This window comes from Dendropsophus ebraccatus, chromosome 1 (assembly GCF_027789765.1).
Source record: "Dendropsophus ebraccatus isolate aDenEbr1 chromosome 1, aDenEbr1.pat, whole genome shotgun sequence".
NCBI classification, from domain to species: domain Eukaryota; kingdom Metazoa; phylum Chordata; class Amphibia; order Anura; family Hylidae; genus Dendropsophus; species Dendropsophus ebraccatus.
In genome coordinates this window covers 233,994,792-234,016,744 of record NC_091454.1, presented here as the reverse complement: position 1 = coordinate 234,016,744, position 21,953 = coordinate 233,994,792, and the positions used below count along the sequence as shown (strand labels likewise).

At 44.4% G+C, this 21,953-nt stretch overlaps 1 protein-coding gene across 3 annotated transcripts in view; it reads left to right on the top strand.

Annotated features, from left to right (window-relative positions):
- ACAP1 (ArfGAP with coiled-coil, ankyrin repeat and PH domains 1) overlaps positions 1 to 21,953 on the top strand; it is a 215,977-nt gene that overhangs the window by 164,713 nt on the left and 29,311 nt on the right. For all 3 annotated transcript variants that reach the window (XM_069950340.1, XM_069950350.1, XM_069950331.1), the window contains 3 exons: positions 7,977 to 8,046; positions 10,010 to 10,104; positions 19,339 to 19,661. In XM_069950340.1, coding sequence (XP_069806441.1) covers positions 7,977 to 8,046; positions 10,010 to 10,104; positions 19,339 to 19,661 — 488 coding nt within the window. The remainder of the gene's footprint in view (positions 1 to 7,976; positions 8,047 to 10,009; positions 10,105 to 19,338; positions 19,662 to 21,953) is intronic.

Below are 21,953 nucleotides of genomic sequence, written 5' to 3'. Positions count from 1 at the left end.
ACTATTACACGTAGCCATGTGTCACTATTACACGGAGCCATGTATCACTTTTACACGTAGCCATGTGTCACTATTACACGTAGCCATGTATCACTATTACACGTAGCCATGTGTCACTATTACACAAAGCCATGTATCACTATTACACGTAGCCATGGGTTACTATTACACATAACCATGTATCACTATTAGACGTAGCCATGTATCACTATTACACGTAGCCATGTGTCACTATTACACGTAGCCATGTATCACTATTACACGTAACCATGTGTCACTATTACACGTAGCCATGTATCACTATTACACGTAGCCATGTATCACTATTACACGTAGCCATGTATCACTATTACACACAGCCATGTATCACTATTACACGTAGCCATGTATCACTATTACACGGAGCCATGTATCACTATTACACGTAGCCATGTATCACTATTACACGGAGCCATGTGTCACTATTACACGTAGCCATGTGTCACTATTACACGTAGTATCACTATTGCACGTAGCCATGTGTCACTATTACACGTAGCCATGTTTCACTATTACACGTAGCCATGTATCACTATTACACGTAGCCATGTATCACTATTACACATAGCCATGTATCACTATTACACGTAGCCATGTGTCACTATTACACGTAGCCATGTGTCACTATTACACGTAGCCATGTATCACTATTAAACGCAGCCATGTATCACTATTACACGTAGCCATGTATCACTATTACAAGGAGCCACGGGTCACTATTACACGTAGCCATGTGTCACTGTTACACATATATATGTATCACTATTACACGGAGCCATGTATCATTATTACACGTAGCCATGTATCATTATTACACGTAGCCATGTATCACTATTACACGTAGCCATGTGTCACTATTACACGTAGCCATGTATCACTATTACACGTAGCCATGTATCACTATTACACGGAGCCATGTGTCACTATTACACGTAGCCATGTATCACTATTACACTTAGCCATCTATCACTATTACACGTAGCCATGTATCACTATTACACGGAGCCATGTATCACTATTACACGTAACCATGTATCACTATTAGACGTAGCCATGTATCACTATTACTCATAACCATGTATCACTATTACACGTAGCCATGTATCACTATTACACGTAGCCATGTATCACTATTACACATAACGATGTATCACTATTACACGTAACCATGTATCACTATTACACGTAGCCATGTATCACTATTACACGTAGCCATGTGTCACTATTACACGTAGCCATGTGTCACTATTACACGTAGCCATGTATCACTATTAGACGGAGCCATGTATCACTATTACACGGAGCCACGGGTAACTATTACATGTAGCCATGTATCACTATTACATGGAGCCATGTATCACTAGTACACATAGCCATGTATCACTATTACACGTAGCCATGTGTCACTATTACACGTAGCCATGTATCACTATTACACGTAGCCATGTGTCACTTACACGTAGCCATGTATCACTATTACACGTAGCCATGTGTCACTATTACACGTAGTATCACTATTACACGTAGCCATGTATCACTATTACACGTAGCCATGTGTCACTATTACACGTAGCCATGTATCACTATTACACGGAGCCATGTATCACTATTACACGTAGCCATGTATCACTATAACACGTAGCCATGTGTCACTATTACACGTAGCCATGTATCACTATTACACGTAGCCATGTGTCACTATTACACGTAGCCATGTATCACTATTACACACAGCCATGTATCACTATTACACGGAGCCATGTATCACTATTAGACGTAGCCATATATCACTATTACACGTAGCCATGTATCACTATTACACGTAGCCATGTGTCACTATTACACGTAGCCATGTATCACTATTACACGTAGCCATGTGTCACTATTACACAAAGCCATGTATCACTATTACACGTAGCCATGGGTCACTATTATACATAACCATGTATCACTATTAGACGTTGCCATGTATCACTATTACACGTAGCCATGTGTCACTATTACACGTAGCCATGTATCACTATTACACGTAGCCATGTATCACTATTACACATAGCCATACATCACTATTACACGTAGCCATGTATCACTATTACACGTAGCCATGTATCACTATTACACGTAGCCATGTGTCACTGTTACACGTAGCCATGTATCACTATTACACGTAGCCATTGGTCACTATTACACGTAGCCATGTGTCACTGTTACACGTAGCCATGTTTCACTATTACACGTAGCCATGTATCACTATTACACTATGTATCACTATTACACGTAGCCATGTATCACTATTACACGTAGCCATGTATCACTATTACACGGAGCAATGTATTACTATTACACGTAGCCATGTATCACTATTACACGTAGTATCACTATTACACGTAGCCATGTATCACTATTACACGTAGCCATGTATCACTATTACACGTAGCCATGTGTCACTATTACACGGAGCCATGTATCACTATTACACATAGCCATGTATCACTATTACACGTAGCCATGTATCACTATTACACGTAGCCATGTATCACTATTACATGTAGCAATGTATCACTATTACACGTAGCCATGTATCACTATTACACGTAGCCATGTATCACTATTACACGTAGCCACTGTGTCACTATTACACGTAGCCATGTGTCACTATTACACGTAGCCATGTATCACTATTACACATTAGCCATGTGTCACTATTACACGTAGCTATGTATCACTATTACACGTAGCCATTTGTCACTATTAAACGGAGCCATGTGTTACTATTACACATAACCATACATCACTATTACATGTAGCCATGTATCACTATTACACGTAGCCATGTGTCACTATTACACGTAGCTATGTATCACTATTACACGTAGCCATGTGTCACTATTACACGTAGCCATGTGTCACTATTACACGTAGCCATGTGTCACTATTACACGGAGCCATGTGTCACTATTACACGTAGCCATGTGTCACTATTACACGTAGCCATGTATCACTATTACACGTAGCCATGTATCACTATTACACGGAGCCACTGGTCACTATTACACGGAGCCATGTGTCACTATTACACATAACCATGTATCACTATTACACGTAGCCATGTATCACTATTACACTTAGCCATGTATCACTATTACACGGAGCCATGTATCACTATTACACGTAGCCATGTATCACTATTACACGTAGCCATGTATCACTATTACACGTAGTATCACTATTACACGTAGTATCACTATTACACGGAGCCATGTATCACTATTACATGTAGTATCACTATTACACGTCAATATGACACGTAGCCATGTATCACTATTACACGTAGCCATGTGTCCCTATTACACGTAGCCATGTATCACTATTACATGTAGCCATGCGTCACTATTACAAGGAGCCATGTATCACTATTACACGTAGCCATGTATCACTATTACACGGAGCCTTCTATCACTATTACACGTAGCCATGTGTCACTATTACACGGAGCCATGTATCACTATTACACAGAGCTATGTATCACTATTACACGTAGCCATGTATCACTATTACACATAGCCATGTATCACTATTACACGTAGCCATGTATCACTATTACACGTAGCCATGTATCACTATTACACGGATCCATGTATCACTATTACACAGAGCCATGTATCACTATTACACGTAGCCATGTATCACTATTACATGTAGCCATGTATCACTATTACATGTAGCCATGTATCACTATTACATGTAGCCATGTATCACTATTACACAGAGCCATGTATCACTATTACACGGAGCCATGTGTCACTATTACACGTAGTATCACTATTACACATAGCCATGTATCACTATTACATGTAGCCCTGTATCACTATTACATGTAGCCATTTATCACTATTACAAGGAGCCACGGGACACTATTACACGAAGATATGTGTCACTATTACACGTAGCCATGTATCACTATTACACGTAGCCATGTATCACTATTACACGTAGCCATGTATCACTATTACACATAGCCATACATCACTATTACACGTAGCCATGTATCACTATTACACGGAGCCATGTATCACTATTACACTATGTATCACTATTACACGTAGCCATGTATCACTATTACACGGAGCAATGTATTACTATTACACGTAGCCATGTATCACTATTACACGTAGTATCACTATTACACGTAGCCATGTATCACTATTACACGTAGCCATGTATCACTATTACACGTAGCCATGTATCACTATTACAGGTAGCCATGTATCACTATTACACGTAGTATCACTATTACACGTAGCCATGTATCACTATTACACGTAGCCATGTATCACTATTACACGTAGCCATGTGTCACTATTACACGTAGCCATGTGTCACTATTACACGTAGCCATGTATCACTATTACACATAGACATGTGTCACTATTACACGTAGCCATGTATCACTATTACACGTAGCCATGTGTCACTATTACACGGAGCCATGTGTCACTATTACACGGAGACATATATTACTATTACACGGAGTCATGTATCACTATTACATGTAGCAATGTATCACTATTACATGTAGCCATGTATCACTATTACACGTAGCCATGTGTCACTATTACACGTAGCCATGTATCACTATTACATGTAGCAATGTATCACTATTACATGTAGCCATGTATCACTATTACACGTAGCCATTTATCACTATTACAAGGAGCCACGGGTCACTATTACACGTAGCCATGTGTCACTATTACACGTAGCCATGTATCACGATTACACATTGCCATGTGTCATTATTACACGTAGCTATGTATCACTATTACACGTAGCCATTTGTCACTATTAAACGGAGCCATGTATCACTATTACACGTAGTATCACTATTACACGTAGCCATGTGTCACTATTACACGTAGCCATGTATCACTATTAGACGTAGCCATGTATCACTATTACACGTAGCTATGTATCACTATTACACGTAGCCATGTGTCACTATTACACGTAGCCATGTATCACTATTAGACGTAGCCATGTATCACTATTACACGTAGCCATGTGTTACTATTACACAGAGCCATGTATCACTATTACACAGAGCCATGTATCACTATTACACGTAGCCATGTGTCACTATTACACGTAGCCATGTGTCACTATTACACGTAGCTATGTATCACTATTACACGTAGCCATGTGTCACTATTACACGTAGCTATGTATCACTATTACACGTAGCCATGTGTCACTATTACACGTAGCCATGTGTCACTATTACACGTAGCCATGTGTCACTATTACACGGAGCCATGTGTCACTATTACACGTAGTATCAATATGACACGTAGCCATGTATCACTATTACACGTAGCCATGTGTCCCTATTACACGTAGCCAAGTATCACTATTACATGTAGCCATGCGTCACTATTACAAGGAGCCATGTATCACTATTACACGTAGCCATGTATCACTATTACACGGAGCCTTCTATCACTATTACACGTAGCCATGTGTCACTATTACACGGAGCCATGTATCACTATTACACAGAGCTATGTGTCACTATTACACATAACCATGTATCACTATTACACATAGCCATGTATCACTATTACACGTAGCCATGTATCACTATTACACGTAGCCATGTATCACTATTACACGGATCCATGTATCACTATTACACAGAGCCATGTATCACTATTACACGTAGCCATGTATCACTATTACATGTAGCCATGTATCACTATTACATGTAGCCATGTATCACTATTACATGTAGCCATGTATCACTATTACACAGAGCCATGTATCACTATTACACGCAGCCATGTGTCACTATTACACGTAGCCATGTATCACTATTACACGGAGCCATGTATCACTATTACATGTAGCCCTGTATCACTATTACATGTAGCCATTTATCACTATTACAAGGAGCCACGGGACACTATTACACGAAGATATGTGTCACTATTACACGTAGCCATGTATCACTATTACACGTAGCCATGTATCACTATTACACATAGCCATACATCACTATTACACGTAGCCATGTATCACTATTACACGTAGCCATGTATCACTATTACACGTAGCCATGTGTCACTGTTACACGTAGCCATGTATCACTATTACACGTAGCCATTGGTCACTATTACACGTAGCCATGTGTCACTGTTACACGTAGCCATGTTTCACTATTACACGTAGCCATGTATCACTATTACACTATGTATCACTATTACACGTAGCCATGTATCACTATTACACGTAGCCATGTATCACTATTACACGGAGCAATGTATTACTATTACACGTAGCCATGTATCACTATTACACGTAGTATCACTATTACACGTAGCCATGTATCACTATTACACGTAGCCATGTATCACTATTACACGTAGCCATGTGTCACTATTACACGTAGCCATGTATCACTATTACACATAGACATGTGTCACTATTACACGTAGCCATGTATCACTATTACACGTAGCCATGTGTCACTATTACACGGAGCCATGTGTCACTATTACACGGAGACATATATTACTATTACACGGAGTCATGTATCACTATTACACTGAGCCACGGGTCTTTATTACATTGAGCCATGGGTCTTTATTACACAGAGCTACGTGTCACTATTACACGGGGCCACGGGTCACTATTACACGGAGCCATGGGTCTTTATTACACAGAGCCACGTGTCACTATTACAGTGAGCCACGGGTCACTATTACACGAAGCCATGTATCACTATTACACGGAGCCAAGTGTCACTATTACACGGAGCCATGGGTGACTATTACACAGAGCCATGGGTCTTTATTACACAGAGCCACGTGCCACTATTACACGGAGCCACGGGTCACTATTACACGGAGCCATGTATCACCATTACACGGAGCCACGTGTCACTATTACACTGAGCCACGGGTCACTATTAGACTGAGCCACGGGTCACTTTTTACACGTAGCCATGTGTCACGGTTACACGTAGCCATGTATCACTATTACACGTAGCCATGTGTCACTATTACACGGAGCAATGTATTACTATTACACGGAGCCATGTATCACTATTACACGGAGCCATGTATCACTATTACACGTAGCCATGTGTCACTATTACACGTAGCCATGTGTAACAATTACACATAGCCATGTATCACTATTACACGTAGCCATGTATCACTATTACACGTAGCCATGTGTCACTATTACACGTAGCCATGTATCACTATTACACGTAGCCATGTATCACTATTACACGTAGCCATGTGTCACTATTACACGGAGCCATGTGTCACTATTACACGGAGCCATGTGTCACTATTACACGGAGCCATATATCACTATTACACTGAGCCACGGGTCTTTATTACACAGAGCCACGGGTCACTATTACACGGGCCACGGGTCACTATTACACGGAGCCATGTATCACTATTACACGTAGCCATGTGTCGCTATTACACGGAGCCACGGGTCACTATTACACGGAGCAATGTATCACTATTACACAGAGCCACGGGTCACTATTACACTTTGCCACGGGTCACTATTACACAGAGCCATGGGTTTTTATTACACAGAGTCACGTGTCACTATTACACGGAGCCACTGTTCACTTTTACATGGAGCCATGGGTCTTTATTACACTGAGCCACGGGTCTCTATTACACGGAGCCATGGGTCTTTATTACACAGAGCCACGTGTCACTATTACACGGAGCCACGGGTCACTATTACATGGAGCCACATGTCACTATTATATAATGTGATGCGTGGTGAGCAGTTGATGATTTTTTCTTTAGCTGGTCGTTGTCTTTATTACATCTGATCTGGTAGATTATCGCTCTGTGTAAGGGCTGTCACTTTTCCTCTGATCTCTGTGCTTGCTCTTCCCTATATAGAAGCCTTGGTGTCCACTTCTCGAAGGTTCGCTCACTCACCTTGGATTCCTGGGAGCCAGAGCTGGTGAAGGTGATGTCTAGCTGAGATTATCTCTCATTAGTGATTGTGCATGGCTGCAGATCAGAAGAGACATCTAGTGTAGACATGGGCCTAGATGGACCAGGAGATCTGTGACCGGAAGGTGCTATCTTTCATTATGACCCATAGTTTCTACACAGGAATATATTTGGGGCAACATGTATGGTATCTAAGGGCAGTATTACATGGCCGATGAATGCAGTAGGCAAGTGCCAATCTGCTAGATGGGGTTGATGGAATCTGTGGATTTAGGAAAGTCGTTGATGGCATCTGTGGATTTGGTGGAGATATTTATAAGGTTCTGCAGATTTATTGAAGGTGTAAATGGGGTCTATGGATTTGGATTTGTTGAGGAGTCGATGGAGTGTATGGATTAGGTAAGGGTTGAAGGCGTCTGTGGATTTGGTGGATGGGTTGGTGGGGTCTAGATTTGGTGTAGGGGTTGGTGGGGTCTGGACTTGGTGGAAGGGTTGAAGGCGTCTGTGGATTTGGTGGATGGGTTGGTGGGGTCTAGATTTGGTGTAGGGGTTGGTGGGGTCTGGACTTGGTGGAAGGGTTGATGGGGTCTGGATTTGGTGGAGGGGTTGGTAGGGTCTGGATTTGGTGGAGGGGTTGATGGGGTCTGGATTTGGTGGAGGGGTTGGTAGGGTCTGGATTTGGTGGAAGGGTTGGTGGGGTCTGGATTTGGTGGAGGGGTTGATGGGTTCTGTGGATTTGGTGAAGATATTTATAAGGTTCTGCAGATTTATTGAAGGTGTAAATGGGGCCTATGGATTTGGTGGAGGGGTTGATGAAGTCTAGAGGAGGAGTCGATGGAGTGTATGGATTAGGTGAAGGGTTGAAGGCGTCTGTGGATTAGGTGGAGGGGTTGATGAAGTGTATGGATTAGGTAGAGGGGTTGGTGGGGTCTGTGGATTAGGTGGAGGGGTTGGTGGGGTCTGGATTTGGTGGAGGGGTTGGTGGGGTCTGGATTTGGTGGAGGGGTTGGTGGGGTCTGGATTTGATGGAGGGGTTGATGGAGTCTGTGGATTTGATGGAAATAAGAAGACCTGCAGCCCGGACAGGTAATGTATGAAACAAGGGCTGCAAGGACATCGGTAACAATGTCCCTGCAGCCTTTGCTAAACAATCATCGGGGCCATGGAATAGGCCCAGTAAAAAACCCCGATCTAGCAGACCGCCCCCATCGGCCCGTGGAATAGGACTCTTAGTAATTCTCTGTAGATTAATAAAGATGTTGATAGGGATTTTGATGAAGATATTTTGTTAGACACTGGATTATTGTAAGATATTTAACCCCTCCGTCACATACAATAGGCCTGACAGGCACATCTCTTTTACTTTCATTTCTCCTTCCTCACCAGATTGTGAGGAAATCCCTCCCTCCAGGTAGTCTCCTGTCTCTAGCAGCTCTGTGAAACCTCAGACCACAGTTGGATTACCTCCCTATGAAGGTCATTAGATTAGATATTATAGGTATTTTTCTAGCCTGCGCCTTACAGTCACATTGTATGTGAACTCGTTAGAACCGATATTGTATGTGACGGAGGGTTGGGTCTGTGTAGCACCTTGTATATGATGCATGAGTTAAGGTGGTCCTACACCTTCAATAACTCTTGGCTGTACCACCATCATTTATCTCTCCTGTCCTCCACACACATGAACGTCCAGTACAGCCTCTCAATAGGATGGGGAGAGGAAACAAGCAGCCAGACAACTCTGGTGGCTTATCTCGCTAAGAATAATGAAGTCGGGCACATCCATCATGACAGACCCCTACCTTCACCAACATCATCTGTTGGTGGAGTTCCAAGAGACACCCCCCCCCCCCCCCCCATACACTTTATACTAGCAAGTGGCAGTGGCCAACATAGGTGTAAAGTGTAATTGAGACTTTCTAGGTAATGAGCATTTGGTAAAATTGAGACCTTTGTCATGTGATTTTCATATATAGCTGATGTGTGAACTTGGAAACAACACTATTAATGGAATCTTCGAAGCTCGAATAGAAGAAATGAACATTAAGAAGCCGATGTCCTCCAGCACAAGGTAGGTCCCTTACTTGATGTCTATAGCAGTCCTCCCTAGATACTGGTTCTGGATGCTCCCGTTATAACTCATCCAGCATCCCTGTTACCACAATGCTGCCATTCTATTGGCGTGTCCACACTACTGGAGAGTATGGCCTTTGGCTTAAGCCAGACATAAGATCTTTGTCTCATTGGATCATAGAACCTCCTCCAATTTGAAATTTTTCTCCTATAACTCAGATGTAGACAAATTCTTTAGGTAGTCTGCACCATCCACTAGAGGGGTGGAAGCTCCACATACAGGCGGCCATAGTGACACGATAGCGCTCTTCTTCTCTGCACCATCCACTAGAGGGGTGGAAGCTCCACATACAGGCGGCCATAGTGACACGATAGCGCTCTTCTTCTCTGCACCATCCACTAGAGGGGTGGAAGCTCCACATCCAGGCGGCCATAGTGACATGATAGCGCTCTTCTTCTCTGCACCATCCACTAGAGGGGTGGAAGCTCCACATACAGGCGGCCATAGTGACACGATAGCGCTCTTCTTCTCTGCACCATCCACTAGAGGGGTGGAAGCTCCACATCCAGGCGGCCATAGTGACATGATAGCGCTCTTCTTCTCTGCACCATCCACTAGAGGGGTGGAAGCTCCACATCCAGGCGGCCATAGTGACACGATAGCGCTCTTCTTCTCTGCACCATCCACTAGAGGGGTGGAAGCTCCACATCCAGGCGGCCATAGTGACATGATAGCGCTCTTCTTCTCTGCACCATCCACTAGAGGGGTGGAAGCTCCACATCCAGGCGGCCATAGTGACATGATAGCGCTCTTCTTCTCTGCACCATCCACTAGAGGGGTGGAAGCTCCACATCCAGGCGGCCATAGTGACACGATAGCGCTCTTCTTCTCTGCACCATCCACTAGAGGGGTGGAAGCTCCACATCCAGGCGGCCATAGTGACACGATAGCGCTCTTCTTCTCTGCACCATCCACTAGAGGGGTGGAAGCTCCACATCCAGGCGGCCATAGTGACACGATAGCGCTCTTCTTCTCTGCACCATCCACTAGAGGGGTGGAAGCTCCACATCCAGGCGGCCATAGTGACATGATAGCGCTCTTCTTCTCTGCACCATCCACTAGAGGGGTGGAAGCTCCACATCCAGGCGGCCATAGTGACATGATAGCGCTCTTCTTCTCTGCACCATCCACTAGAGGGGTGGAAGCTCCATATCCAGGCGGCCATAGTGACACGATAGCGCTCTTCTTGTATGCACCATTCACTAGAGGGGTGGAAGCTCCACATCCAGGCGGCCATAGTGACACGATAGCGCTCTTCTTCTCTGCACCATCCACTAGAGGGGTGGAAGCTCCACATCCAGGCGGCCATAGTGACACGATAGCGCTCTTCTTGTATGCACCATTCACTAGAGGGGTGGAAGCTCCACATCCAGGCGGCCATAGTGACACGATAGCGCTCTTCTTCTCTGCACCATCCACTAGAGGGGTGGAAGCTCCACATCCAGGCCGCCATAGTGACATGATAGCGCTCTTCTTCTCTGCACCATCCACTAGAGGGGTGGAAGCTCCATATCCAGGCGGCCATAGTGACACGATAGCGCTCTTCTTCTCTGCACCATCCACTAGAGGGGTGGAAGCTCCACATCCAGGCCGCCATAGTGACACGATAGCGCTCTTCTTCTCTGCACCATTCACTAGAGGGGTGGAAGCTCCACATCCAGGCGGCCATAGTGACACGATAGCGCTCTTCTTCTCTGCACCATCCACTAGAGGGGTGGATGCTCCACATCCAGGCGGCCATAGTGACACGATAGCGCTCTTCTTCTCTGCACCATCCACTAGAGGGGTGGAAGCTCCACATCCAGGCGGCCATAGTGACACGATAGCGCTCTTCTTCTCTGCACCATCCACTAGAGGGGTGGAAGCTCCACATCCAGGCGGCCATAGTGACACGATAGCGCTCTTCTTCTCTGCACCATCCACTAGAGGGGTGGAAGCTCCACATCCAGGCGGCCATAGTGATACGATAGCACTCTTCTTCTCTGCACCATCCACTAGAGGGGTGGAAGCTCCACATCCAGGCGGCCATAGTGACACGATAGCGCTCTTCTTCTCTGCACCATCCACTAGAGGGGTGGAAGCTCCACATCCAGGCGGCCATAGTGACACGATAGCGCTCTTCTTCTCTGCACCATCCACTAGAGGGGTGGAAGCTCCACATCCAGGCGGCCATAGTGACACGATAGCGCTCTTCTTCTCTGCACCATCCACTAGAGGGGTGGAAGCTCCATATCCAGGCGGCCATAGTGACACAATAGCGCTCTTCTTCTCTGCACCATCCACTAGAGGGGTGGAAGCTCCACATCCAGGCGGCCATAGTGACATGATAGCGCTCTTCTATTATCTATTATGGATTGGTATAGTGGGGGGATCCGTATTGTTTTTTTTTCAGGTGTTTTATGTTCATTAGGTGTAACTTTTTTTGTTGGTTTTGGAATGAATAATAATAGGAAAAGGGGGATTGTAGATCTACTCTCCTTTTTGTTTGGTGTGCTGTTTATGTATTGTGAGGACTGATAGGTCATATTTGATTTCGCAGTTGGTCCTTTCCCCTATGACGTATACTGTTATCTCTTTCTCGTTTTCTCTCTTTTTGATTAATGATCTCCTCCTCCTCCTCCTCCTCCTCCTCCTCGTTGTTGATGCGATGGTTAATGTCGCTGGCTAATATTTTGACATCCCATGTTCTTCGTATGCTTTAATTTGCTCAAACAGTGATGCTGTTTCTTTACTCCTGACTAACCATTGTTCTTTCCTTTTATTTATAATGAAAATAACAGTTTTGTCTAGAAAAGTCGTGAAACAGAGAGCCCCATTGTTCTAATGTCTCCTAACTCCCCTGCCAAGGGTTCGTGTATCGTTAAACCTTTCAGTATAGAATCTCGTTCAAGATATTTTTTTAAAGTAACTAATTCCCATAACCCTCTCATTTCTGCCAGGAGTAATCGCTCTCTTTTCCTTAGGCTGTTCTTATCTTCCAGTATCATTTCTACATCAAAACATTATGTCTATATGCTTATATATGTTACAGGAGGAAGAAGGGAAAGGGGGGACATGATGGAAACCTGTATATATGTTACAGGAGGAAGAAGGGAAAGGGGGACATGATGGAAACCTGTATATATATTACAGGAGGAAGAAGGGAAAGGGGGACATGATGGAAACCTTTATATATGTTACAGGAGGAAGAAGGGAAAGGGGGGACATGATGGAAACCTTTATATATGTTACAGGAGGAAGAAGGGAAAGGGAGGACATGATGGAAACCTTTATATATGTTACAGGAGGAAGAAGGGAAAGGGAGGGACATGATGGAAACCTGTATATATGTTACAGGAGGAAGAAGGGAAAGGGAGGACATGATGGAAACCATTATATATGTTACAGGAGGAAGAAGGGAAAGGAGGGACATGATGGAAACCTTTATATATGTTACAGGAGGAAGAAGGGAAAGGGAGGACATGATGGAAACCTTTATATATGTTACAGGAGGAAGAAGGGAAAGGGAGGACATGATGGAAACCTTTATATATGTTACAGGAGGAAGAAGGGAAAGGGAGGACATGATGGAAACCTTTATATATGTTACAGGAGGAAGAAGGGAAAGGGAGGACATGATGGAAACCATTATATATGTTACAGGAGGAAGAAGGGAAAGGGGGGACATCATGGAAACCTTTATATATGTTACAGGAGGAAGAAGGGAAAGGGGGGACATGATGGAAACCTTTATATATGTTACAGGGGGAAGAAGGGAAAGGGGGGGCATGATGGAAACCTTTATATATGTTACAGGAGGAAGAAGGGAAAGGGAGGACATGATGGAAACCTTTATATATGTTACAGGAGGAAGAAGGGAAAGGGAGGACATGATGGAAACCTTTATATATGTTACAGGAGGAAGAAGGGAAAGGGGGGGCATGATGGAAACCTTTATATATGTTACAGAGGAAGAAGGGAAAGAGAGGACATGATGGAAACCTTTATATATGTTACAGGAGGAAGAAGGGAAAGGGGGGACATGATGGAAACCTTTATATATGTTACAGGAGGGAAGAAGGGAAAGGGAGGACATGATGGAAACCTTTATATATGTTACAGGGGGAAGAAGGGAAAGGGGGACATGATGGAAACCTTTATATACAGGGGGAAGAAGGGAAAGGGAGGACATGATGGAAACCTTTATATATGTTACAGGGGGGAGAAGGGAAAGGGGGGACATCATGGAAACCTTTATATATGTTACAGGAGGAAGAAGGGAAAGGGACGACATGATGGAAATCTTTATATATGTTACAGGAGGAAGAAGGGAAAGGGAGGACATGATGGAAACCTTTATATATGTTACAGGAGGAAGAAGGGAAAGGGGGGACATGATGGAAACCTTTATATATGTTACAGGAGGAGGAAGGGAAAGGGAAGACATGATGGAAACCTTTATATATGTTACAGGAGGAAGAAGGGAAAGGGAGGACATGATGGAAACCTTTATATATGTTACAGGAGGAAGAAGGGAAAAGGGAGGACATGATGGAAACCTTTATATATGTTACAGGAGGGAAGAAGGGAAAGGAGGACATGATGGAAACCTTTATATATGTTACAGGAGGAAGAAGGGAAAGGGAGGACATGGAAACCTTTATATATGTTACAGGAGGAAGAAGGGAAATGGAGGACATGATGGAAACCTTTATATGTGTTACAGGAGGAAGAAGGGAAAGGAGGACATGATGGAAACCTTTATATATGTTACAGGAGGAAGAAGGGAAAGGAGGGACATGATGGAAACCTTTATATATGTTACAGGGGGAAGAAGGGAAAGGGGGGACATCATGGAAACCTTTATATACGTTACAGGAGGAAGAAGGGAAAGGAGGGACATGATGGAAACCTTTATATATGTTACAGGAGGAAGAAGGGAAAGGGAGGACATGATGGAAACCTTTATATATGTTACAGGAGGAAGAAGGGAAAGGGAGGAGATGATGGAAACCTTTATATATGTTACAGGAGGAAGAAGGGAAAGGAGGGACATGATGGAAACCTTTATATATGTTACAGAGGGAAGAAGGGAAAGGGGGGACATGATGGAAACCTTTATATATGTTACAGGAGGGAAGAAGGGAAAGGAGGACATGATGGAAACCTTTATATATGTTACAGGGGGAAGAAGGGAAAGGGAGGACATGGAAACCTTTATATATGTTATAGGGGGAAGAAGGGAAAGGGAGGACATGATGGAAACCTTTATATATGTTATAGGGGGGAGAAGGGAAAGGGAGGACATGATGGAAACCTTTATATATGTTATAGGGGGAAGAAGGGAAAGGAGGGACATGATGGAAACCTTTATATATGTTACAGGAGGAAGAAGGGAAAGGGAGGACATGATGGAAACCTTTATATATGTTACAGGGGGAAGAAGGGAAAGGAGGGACATGATGGAAACCTTTATATATGTTACAGGAGGAAGAAGGGAAAGGGGGGACATGATGGAAACCTTTATATATGTTACAGGAGGAAGAAGGGAAAGGAGGGACATGATGGAAACCTTTATATATGTTACAGGGGGAAGAAGGGAAAGGAGGGACATGATGGAAACCTTTATATATGTTACAGGAGGAAGAAGGGAAAGGGGGGACATGATGGAAACCTTTATATACAGGGGGAAGAAGGGAAAGGGAGGACATGATGGAAACCTTTATATATGTTAAAGGGGGAAGAAGGGAAAGGAGGGACATGATGGAAACCTTTATATATGTTACAGGAGGAAGAAGGGAAAGGGAGGACATGATGGAAACCTTTATATATGTTACAGGAGGAAGAAGGGAAAGGAGGGACATGATGGAAATCTTTATATATGTTACAGGAGGAAGAAGGGAAAGGAGGACATGATGGAAACCTTTATATATGTTACAGGAGGGAAGAAGGGAAAGGGAAGACAAGATGGAAACCTTTATATATGTTACAGGAGGAAGAAGGGAAAGGAGGGACATGATGGAAACCTTTATATATGTTACAGGAGGAAGAAGGGAAAGGGAGGACATGATGGAAACCTTTATATATGTTACAGGAGGAAGAAGGGAAAGGGGGACATGATGGAAACCTTTATATATGTTACAGGAGGAAGAAGGGAAAGGGGGACATGATGGAAACCTTTATATATGTTACAGGAGGAAGAAGGGAAAGGGAGGACATGATGGAAACCTTTATATATGTTACAGGAGGAAGAAGGGAAAGGGGGGACATGATGGAAACCTTTATATATGTTACAGGAGGAAGAAGGGAAAGGAGGGACATGATGGAAACCTTTATATATGTTACAGGAGGGAAGAAGGGAAAGGAGGACATGATGGAAACCTTTATATATGTTACAGGAGGGAAGAAGGGAAAGGAGGGACATGATGGAAACCTTTATATCTGTTACAGGAGGAAGAAGGGAAAGGGAGGACATGATGGAAACCTTTATATATGTTACAGGAGGAAGAAGGGAAAGGGAGGAGATGATGGAAACCTTTATATATGTTACAGGAGGGAAGAAGGGAAAGGGAGGACATGATGGAAACCTTTATATATGTTACAGGAGGAAGAAAGGAAAGGGAGGAGATGATGGAAACCTTTATATATGTTACAGGGGGAAGAAGGGAAAGGGAGACATGATGGAAACCTTTATATATATATAACAGGAGGAAGAAGGGAAAGGGGGACATGATGGAAACCTTTATATATGTTATAGGAGGAAGAAGGGAAAGGAGGGACATGATGGAAACCTTTATATATGTTACAGGAGGAAGAAGGGAAAGGGAGGAGATGATGGAAACCTTTATATATGTTACAGGGGGAAGAAGGGAAAGGGAGACATGATGGAAACCTTTATATATGTTACAGGAGGAAGAAGGGAAAGGGAGGACATGATGGAAACCTTTATATATGTTACAGGAGGGAAGAAGGGAAAGGGAGGAGATGATGGAAACCTTTATATATGTTACAGGAGGGAAGAAGGGAAAGGGAGGACATGATGGAAACCTTTATATATATATAACAGGAGGAAGAAGGGAAAGGGGGACATGATGGAAACCTTTATATATGTTATAGGAGGAAGAAGGGAAAGGAGGGACATGATGGAAACCTTTATATATGTTACAGGGGGGAGAAGGGAAAGGGGGGACATGATGGAAACCTTTATATATGTTACAGGAGGAAGAAGGGAAAGGGGGGACATGATGGAAACCTTTATATATGTTACAGGAGGAAGAAGGGAAAGGGAGGACATGATGGAAACCTTTATATATGTTACAGGAGGGAAGAAGGAAAAGGGAGGACATGATGGAAACCTGTATATATGTTACAGGGGGAAGAAGGGAAAGGAGGACATGATGGAAACCTTTATATATGTTACAGGGGGAAGAAGGGAAAGGAGGACATGATGGAAACCTTTATATATGTTACAGGAGGAAGAAGGGAAAGGGGGGACATGATGGAAACCTGTATATATGTTACAGGGGGAAGAAGCGAAAGGAGGACATGATGGAAACCTGTATATATGTTACAGGAGGAAGAAGGGAAAGGGAGGACATGATGGAAACCTTTCTATATGTTACAGGGGGAAGAAGGGAAAGGGAGGACATGATGGAAACCTTTATATATGTTACAGGAGGAAGAAGGGAAAGGGGGGACATGATGGAAACCTGTATATGTGTTACAGGGGGAAGAAGGGAAAGGGGGGACATGATGGAAATCTTTATATACAGGGGGAAGAAGGGAAATGGGGGTCATGATGGAAATCTTTATATACAGGGGGAAGAAGGGAAAGGGGGGGACATGATGGAAATCTTTATATACAGGGGGAAGAAGGGAAAGGGGGGGACATGATGGAAATCTTTATATACAGGGGGAAGAAGGGAAAGGGGGGACATGATGGAAACCTTTATATATGTTACAGGAGGAAGAAGGGAAAGGGGGGGACATGATGGAAATCTTTATATACAGGGGGAAGAAGGGAAAGGGGGGACATGATGGAAACCTTTATATATGTTACAGGAGGAAGAAGGGAAAGGGGGGACATGATGGAAACCTTTATATATGTTACAGGGGGAAGAAGGGAAAGGGAGGACATGATGGAAACCTTTATCTATGTTACAGGAGGAAGAAGGGAAAGGGAGGACATGATGGAAATCTTTATATACAGGGGGAAGAAGGGAAAGGGAGGACATGATGGAAATCTTTATATACAGGGGGAAGAAGGGAAAGGAGGGACATGATGGAAACCTTTATATATGTTACAGGGGGAAGAAGGGAAAGGAGGGACATGATGGAAACCTTTATATATGTTACAGGAGGAAGAAGGGAAAGGGAGGACATGATGGAAATCTTTATATACAGGGGGAAGAAGGGAAAGGGAGGACATGATGGAAATCTTTATATACAGGGGGAAGAAGGGAAAGGGAGGACATGATGGAAATCTTTATATACAGGGGGAAGAAGGGAAAGGGAGGACATGATGGAAATCTTTATATACAGGGGGAAGAAGGGAAAGGGGGACATGATGGAAATCTTTATATACAGGGGGAAGAAGGGAAAGGGGGACATGATGGAAATCTTTATATACAGGGGGAAGAAGGGAAAGGGAGGACATGAAGGAAATCTTTCTATGTTATGGGGGAAGAAGGGAAAGGAGGAAAGTGTTTTGAACCTTAGGACAATTGGAAACAATCTCAGATTAGTTGAGAAAAGATCAGGAAGAATACGAGAAAGTATTTGATGACTGAAAGAGTAGTAGGTGCTTGGAACAAATTTCCTGCAGAGGTGGTTGGTAAATCTACAATAAGTGAATGTGAACCTGCCTGGTATATATATATATCCTAAGATAGGAAGTAATTACTAATAGGGCCGACCAGATGGGCCAAATGGGTTTTTCCCCCAATAGTCTTCTATTCTTCTAGCTGAATTTGTGAGAATTATGTGATGTCCTGGGATCTGGGATCTGGGATCCACTTGGTCCCTCCAGGCTGCTCTGATATCATTGCTCTATATCCAGGAACACACAGCTGTCAGGATTCCTCTGCTATGTTAGTACTGAGTTACATTCTGGACCTTGTGGTGCAGATTTCTGTCTCCAGCTGGAAACCAATTGCTTATTCTCCTCCTAACCTTGGATTCCCTTTCATTAAGGAGTGAGAAAGAAATCTGGATCCGAGCCAAGTATGTGGAGAAGAAATTTATCACCAAGCTTCCTCAGACAGTGCTCCGCAGCTCCAGATTCCAGGAAAAATTGCCTGCCCGACCCCTCAGCACCCCAGAATCTCGAACATTAGACAGCAAGTTGGCCACCGGAGTCAAGAAATGGCCCATTACCAATCCGGGAAGACAGAAGGAAATCGGCGTCAGGAAGAACAACACCGAAATGGAAACTGATGGCAAAAGTCCGATCACCAGACAGAAGCCCAAACCCCAACTGAGACCCAAACCAGGAACTGCTCCTCCTCCCCCAAGAGGTAAGTCCGATCCCCAACTGAGACCCAAACCAGGAACTGCTCCTCCTCCACCAAGAGGTAAGTCCGATCCCCAACTGAGACCCAAACCAGGAACTGCTCCTCCTCCACCAAGAGGTAAGTCCGATCCCCAACTGAGACCCAAACCAGGAACTGCTCCTCCTCCACCAAGAGGTAAGTCCGATCCCCAACTGAGACCCAAACCAGGAACTGCTCCTCCTCCACCAAGAGGTAAGTCTGATCCCCAACTGAGACCCAAACCAGGAACTGCTCCTCCTCCACCAAGAGGTAAGTCCGATCCCCAACTGAGACCCAAACCAGGAACTGCTCCTCCTCCACCAAGAGGTAAGTCCGATCCCCAACTGAGACCCAAACCAGGAACTGCTCCTCCTCCACCAAGAGGTAAGTCCGATCCCCAACTGAGACCCAAACCAGGAACTGCTCCTCCTCCACCAAGAGGTAAGTCCGATCCCCAACTGAGACCCAAACCAGGAACTGCTCCTCCTCCACCAAGAGGTAAGTCCGATCCCCAACTGAGACCCAAACCAGGAACTGCTCCTCCTCCACCAAGAGGCAAGTCCGATCCCCAACTGAGACCCAAACCAGGAACTGCTCCTCCTCCACCAAGAGGTAAGTCCGTTCCCCAACTGAGACCCAAACCAGGAACTGCTCCTCCTCCACCAAGAGGTAAGTCCGATCACCAGACAGAAGCCCAAACCCCAACTGAGACCCAAACCAGGAACTGCTCCTCCTCCACCTGGAGGTAAGTCCGATCCCCAAGTAAGACCCAAACCAGGAACTGCTCCTCCTCCACCTGAAGGTAAGTCCAATCCCCAAGTAAGACCCAAACCAGGAACAGCTCCTCCTTCACCTGGAGGTAAGTCCGATCCCCAAGTAAGACCCAAACCAGGAACAGCTCCTCCTCCACCTGGAGGTAAGTCCAATCCCCAAGTAAGACCCAAACCAGGAACAGCTCCTCCTCCACCTGGAGGTAAGTCCGATCCCCAAGTAAGATTCAAACCAGGAACATCTCCTCCTCCACCTGGAGGTAAGTCCGATCCCCAAGTAAGACCCAAACCAGGAACAGCTCCTCCTTCACCAGGAGGTAAGTCCGATCCCCACAAGTAAGCAACAAAACACAGTAATCACTGAACTCAAGGAGATCAGTGAAAAAAACTCCAATGAAGTACCCAATCAAGAGTCTCCACTGATGCCCCCAAAAATTTAAATATGCAAAACAAGAGTCTGTGGAGCCTCGGTTGCGAGTCTCAAAACACGGGATAGCCAGATATCTTTAGCCTGTTGGCACAGGGAGCCTCCATGATGGGGAGAGCACCACACCACCCGGATAGGTAGCCCCTTAAGTCCCACTCGGTTGCGAGTATTGGAACATAAATAGGGAAATACCAGGGTGGCCCCTTTATGTCAATGTCTAACTCAAGGTACGAGTATTGCGATCATGACAAGGGCTTGCCAAAGCAGGCTTCCACCCACAGACAGCTGTTTCAGGGTATTTGCCCCTCGTCAGTGTGGAGCAGGATTCTTGCTAGTTGGGGCAATGAAAAATCAACCAAGAAAACACAGTAATCACTGAACTCACCCACAGAGTGGGACTTAAGGGGCTATTTATCCGGGTGGTGTGGTGCTCGTCCCATCATGGAGGCTCCCTGTGGCAGCAGGCTAAAGATATCTGGCTATCCCGTGTTTTAAGACTCGCAACCGAGGCTCCACAGACTCCTGTTTTGCATATTTAAATTTTTGGGGGCATCAGTGGAGACTCTTGAGTACTTCATTGGAATTTTTCACTGATCTCATTGAGTTCAGTGATTACTGTGTTTTGTTGGTTGATTTTTCATTGCCCCAACCAGCCAAAATCCTACCCCACACTGACGAGGGGCAAATACCCCGAAACGGCTGTCTGTGGGTGGAAGCCTGCTTTGGCAAGCCCTTGTCATGATCGCAATACTCGTACCTTGAGTTAGACATTGACATAAAGGGGCCACCCTGGTATTTCCCTATTTATTTTCCAATACTTGCAAACGAGTGGGACTTAAGGGGCTACCTATCCGGGTGGTGTGGTGCTCTCCCCATCATGGAGGCTCCCTGTGGCAACAGGCTAGAGATATCTGGCTATCCCGTGTTTTCAGACTCGCAATCCCCTAATACTAATAATCAACATATATGCACAATGATGGCAGATCGTGGTCTTTAAACATGCTGAAAGATCACGATTTTGTCAGCAAATATCTGTAGTGCGTCGCTACATGGTATAGGAGCAGCGGCAGCAGCAGACCG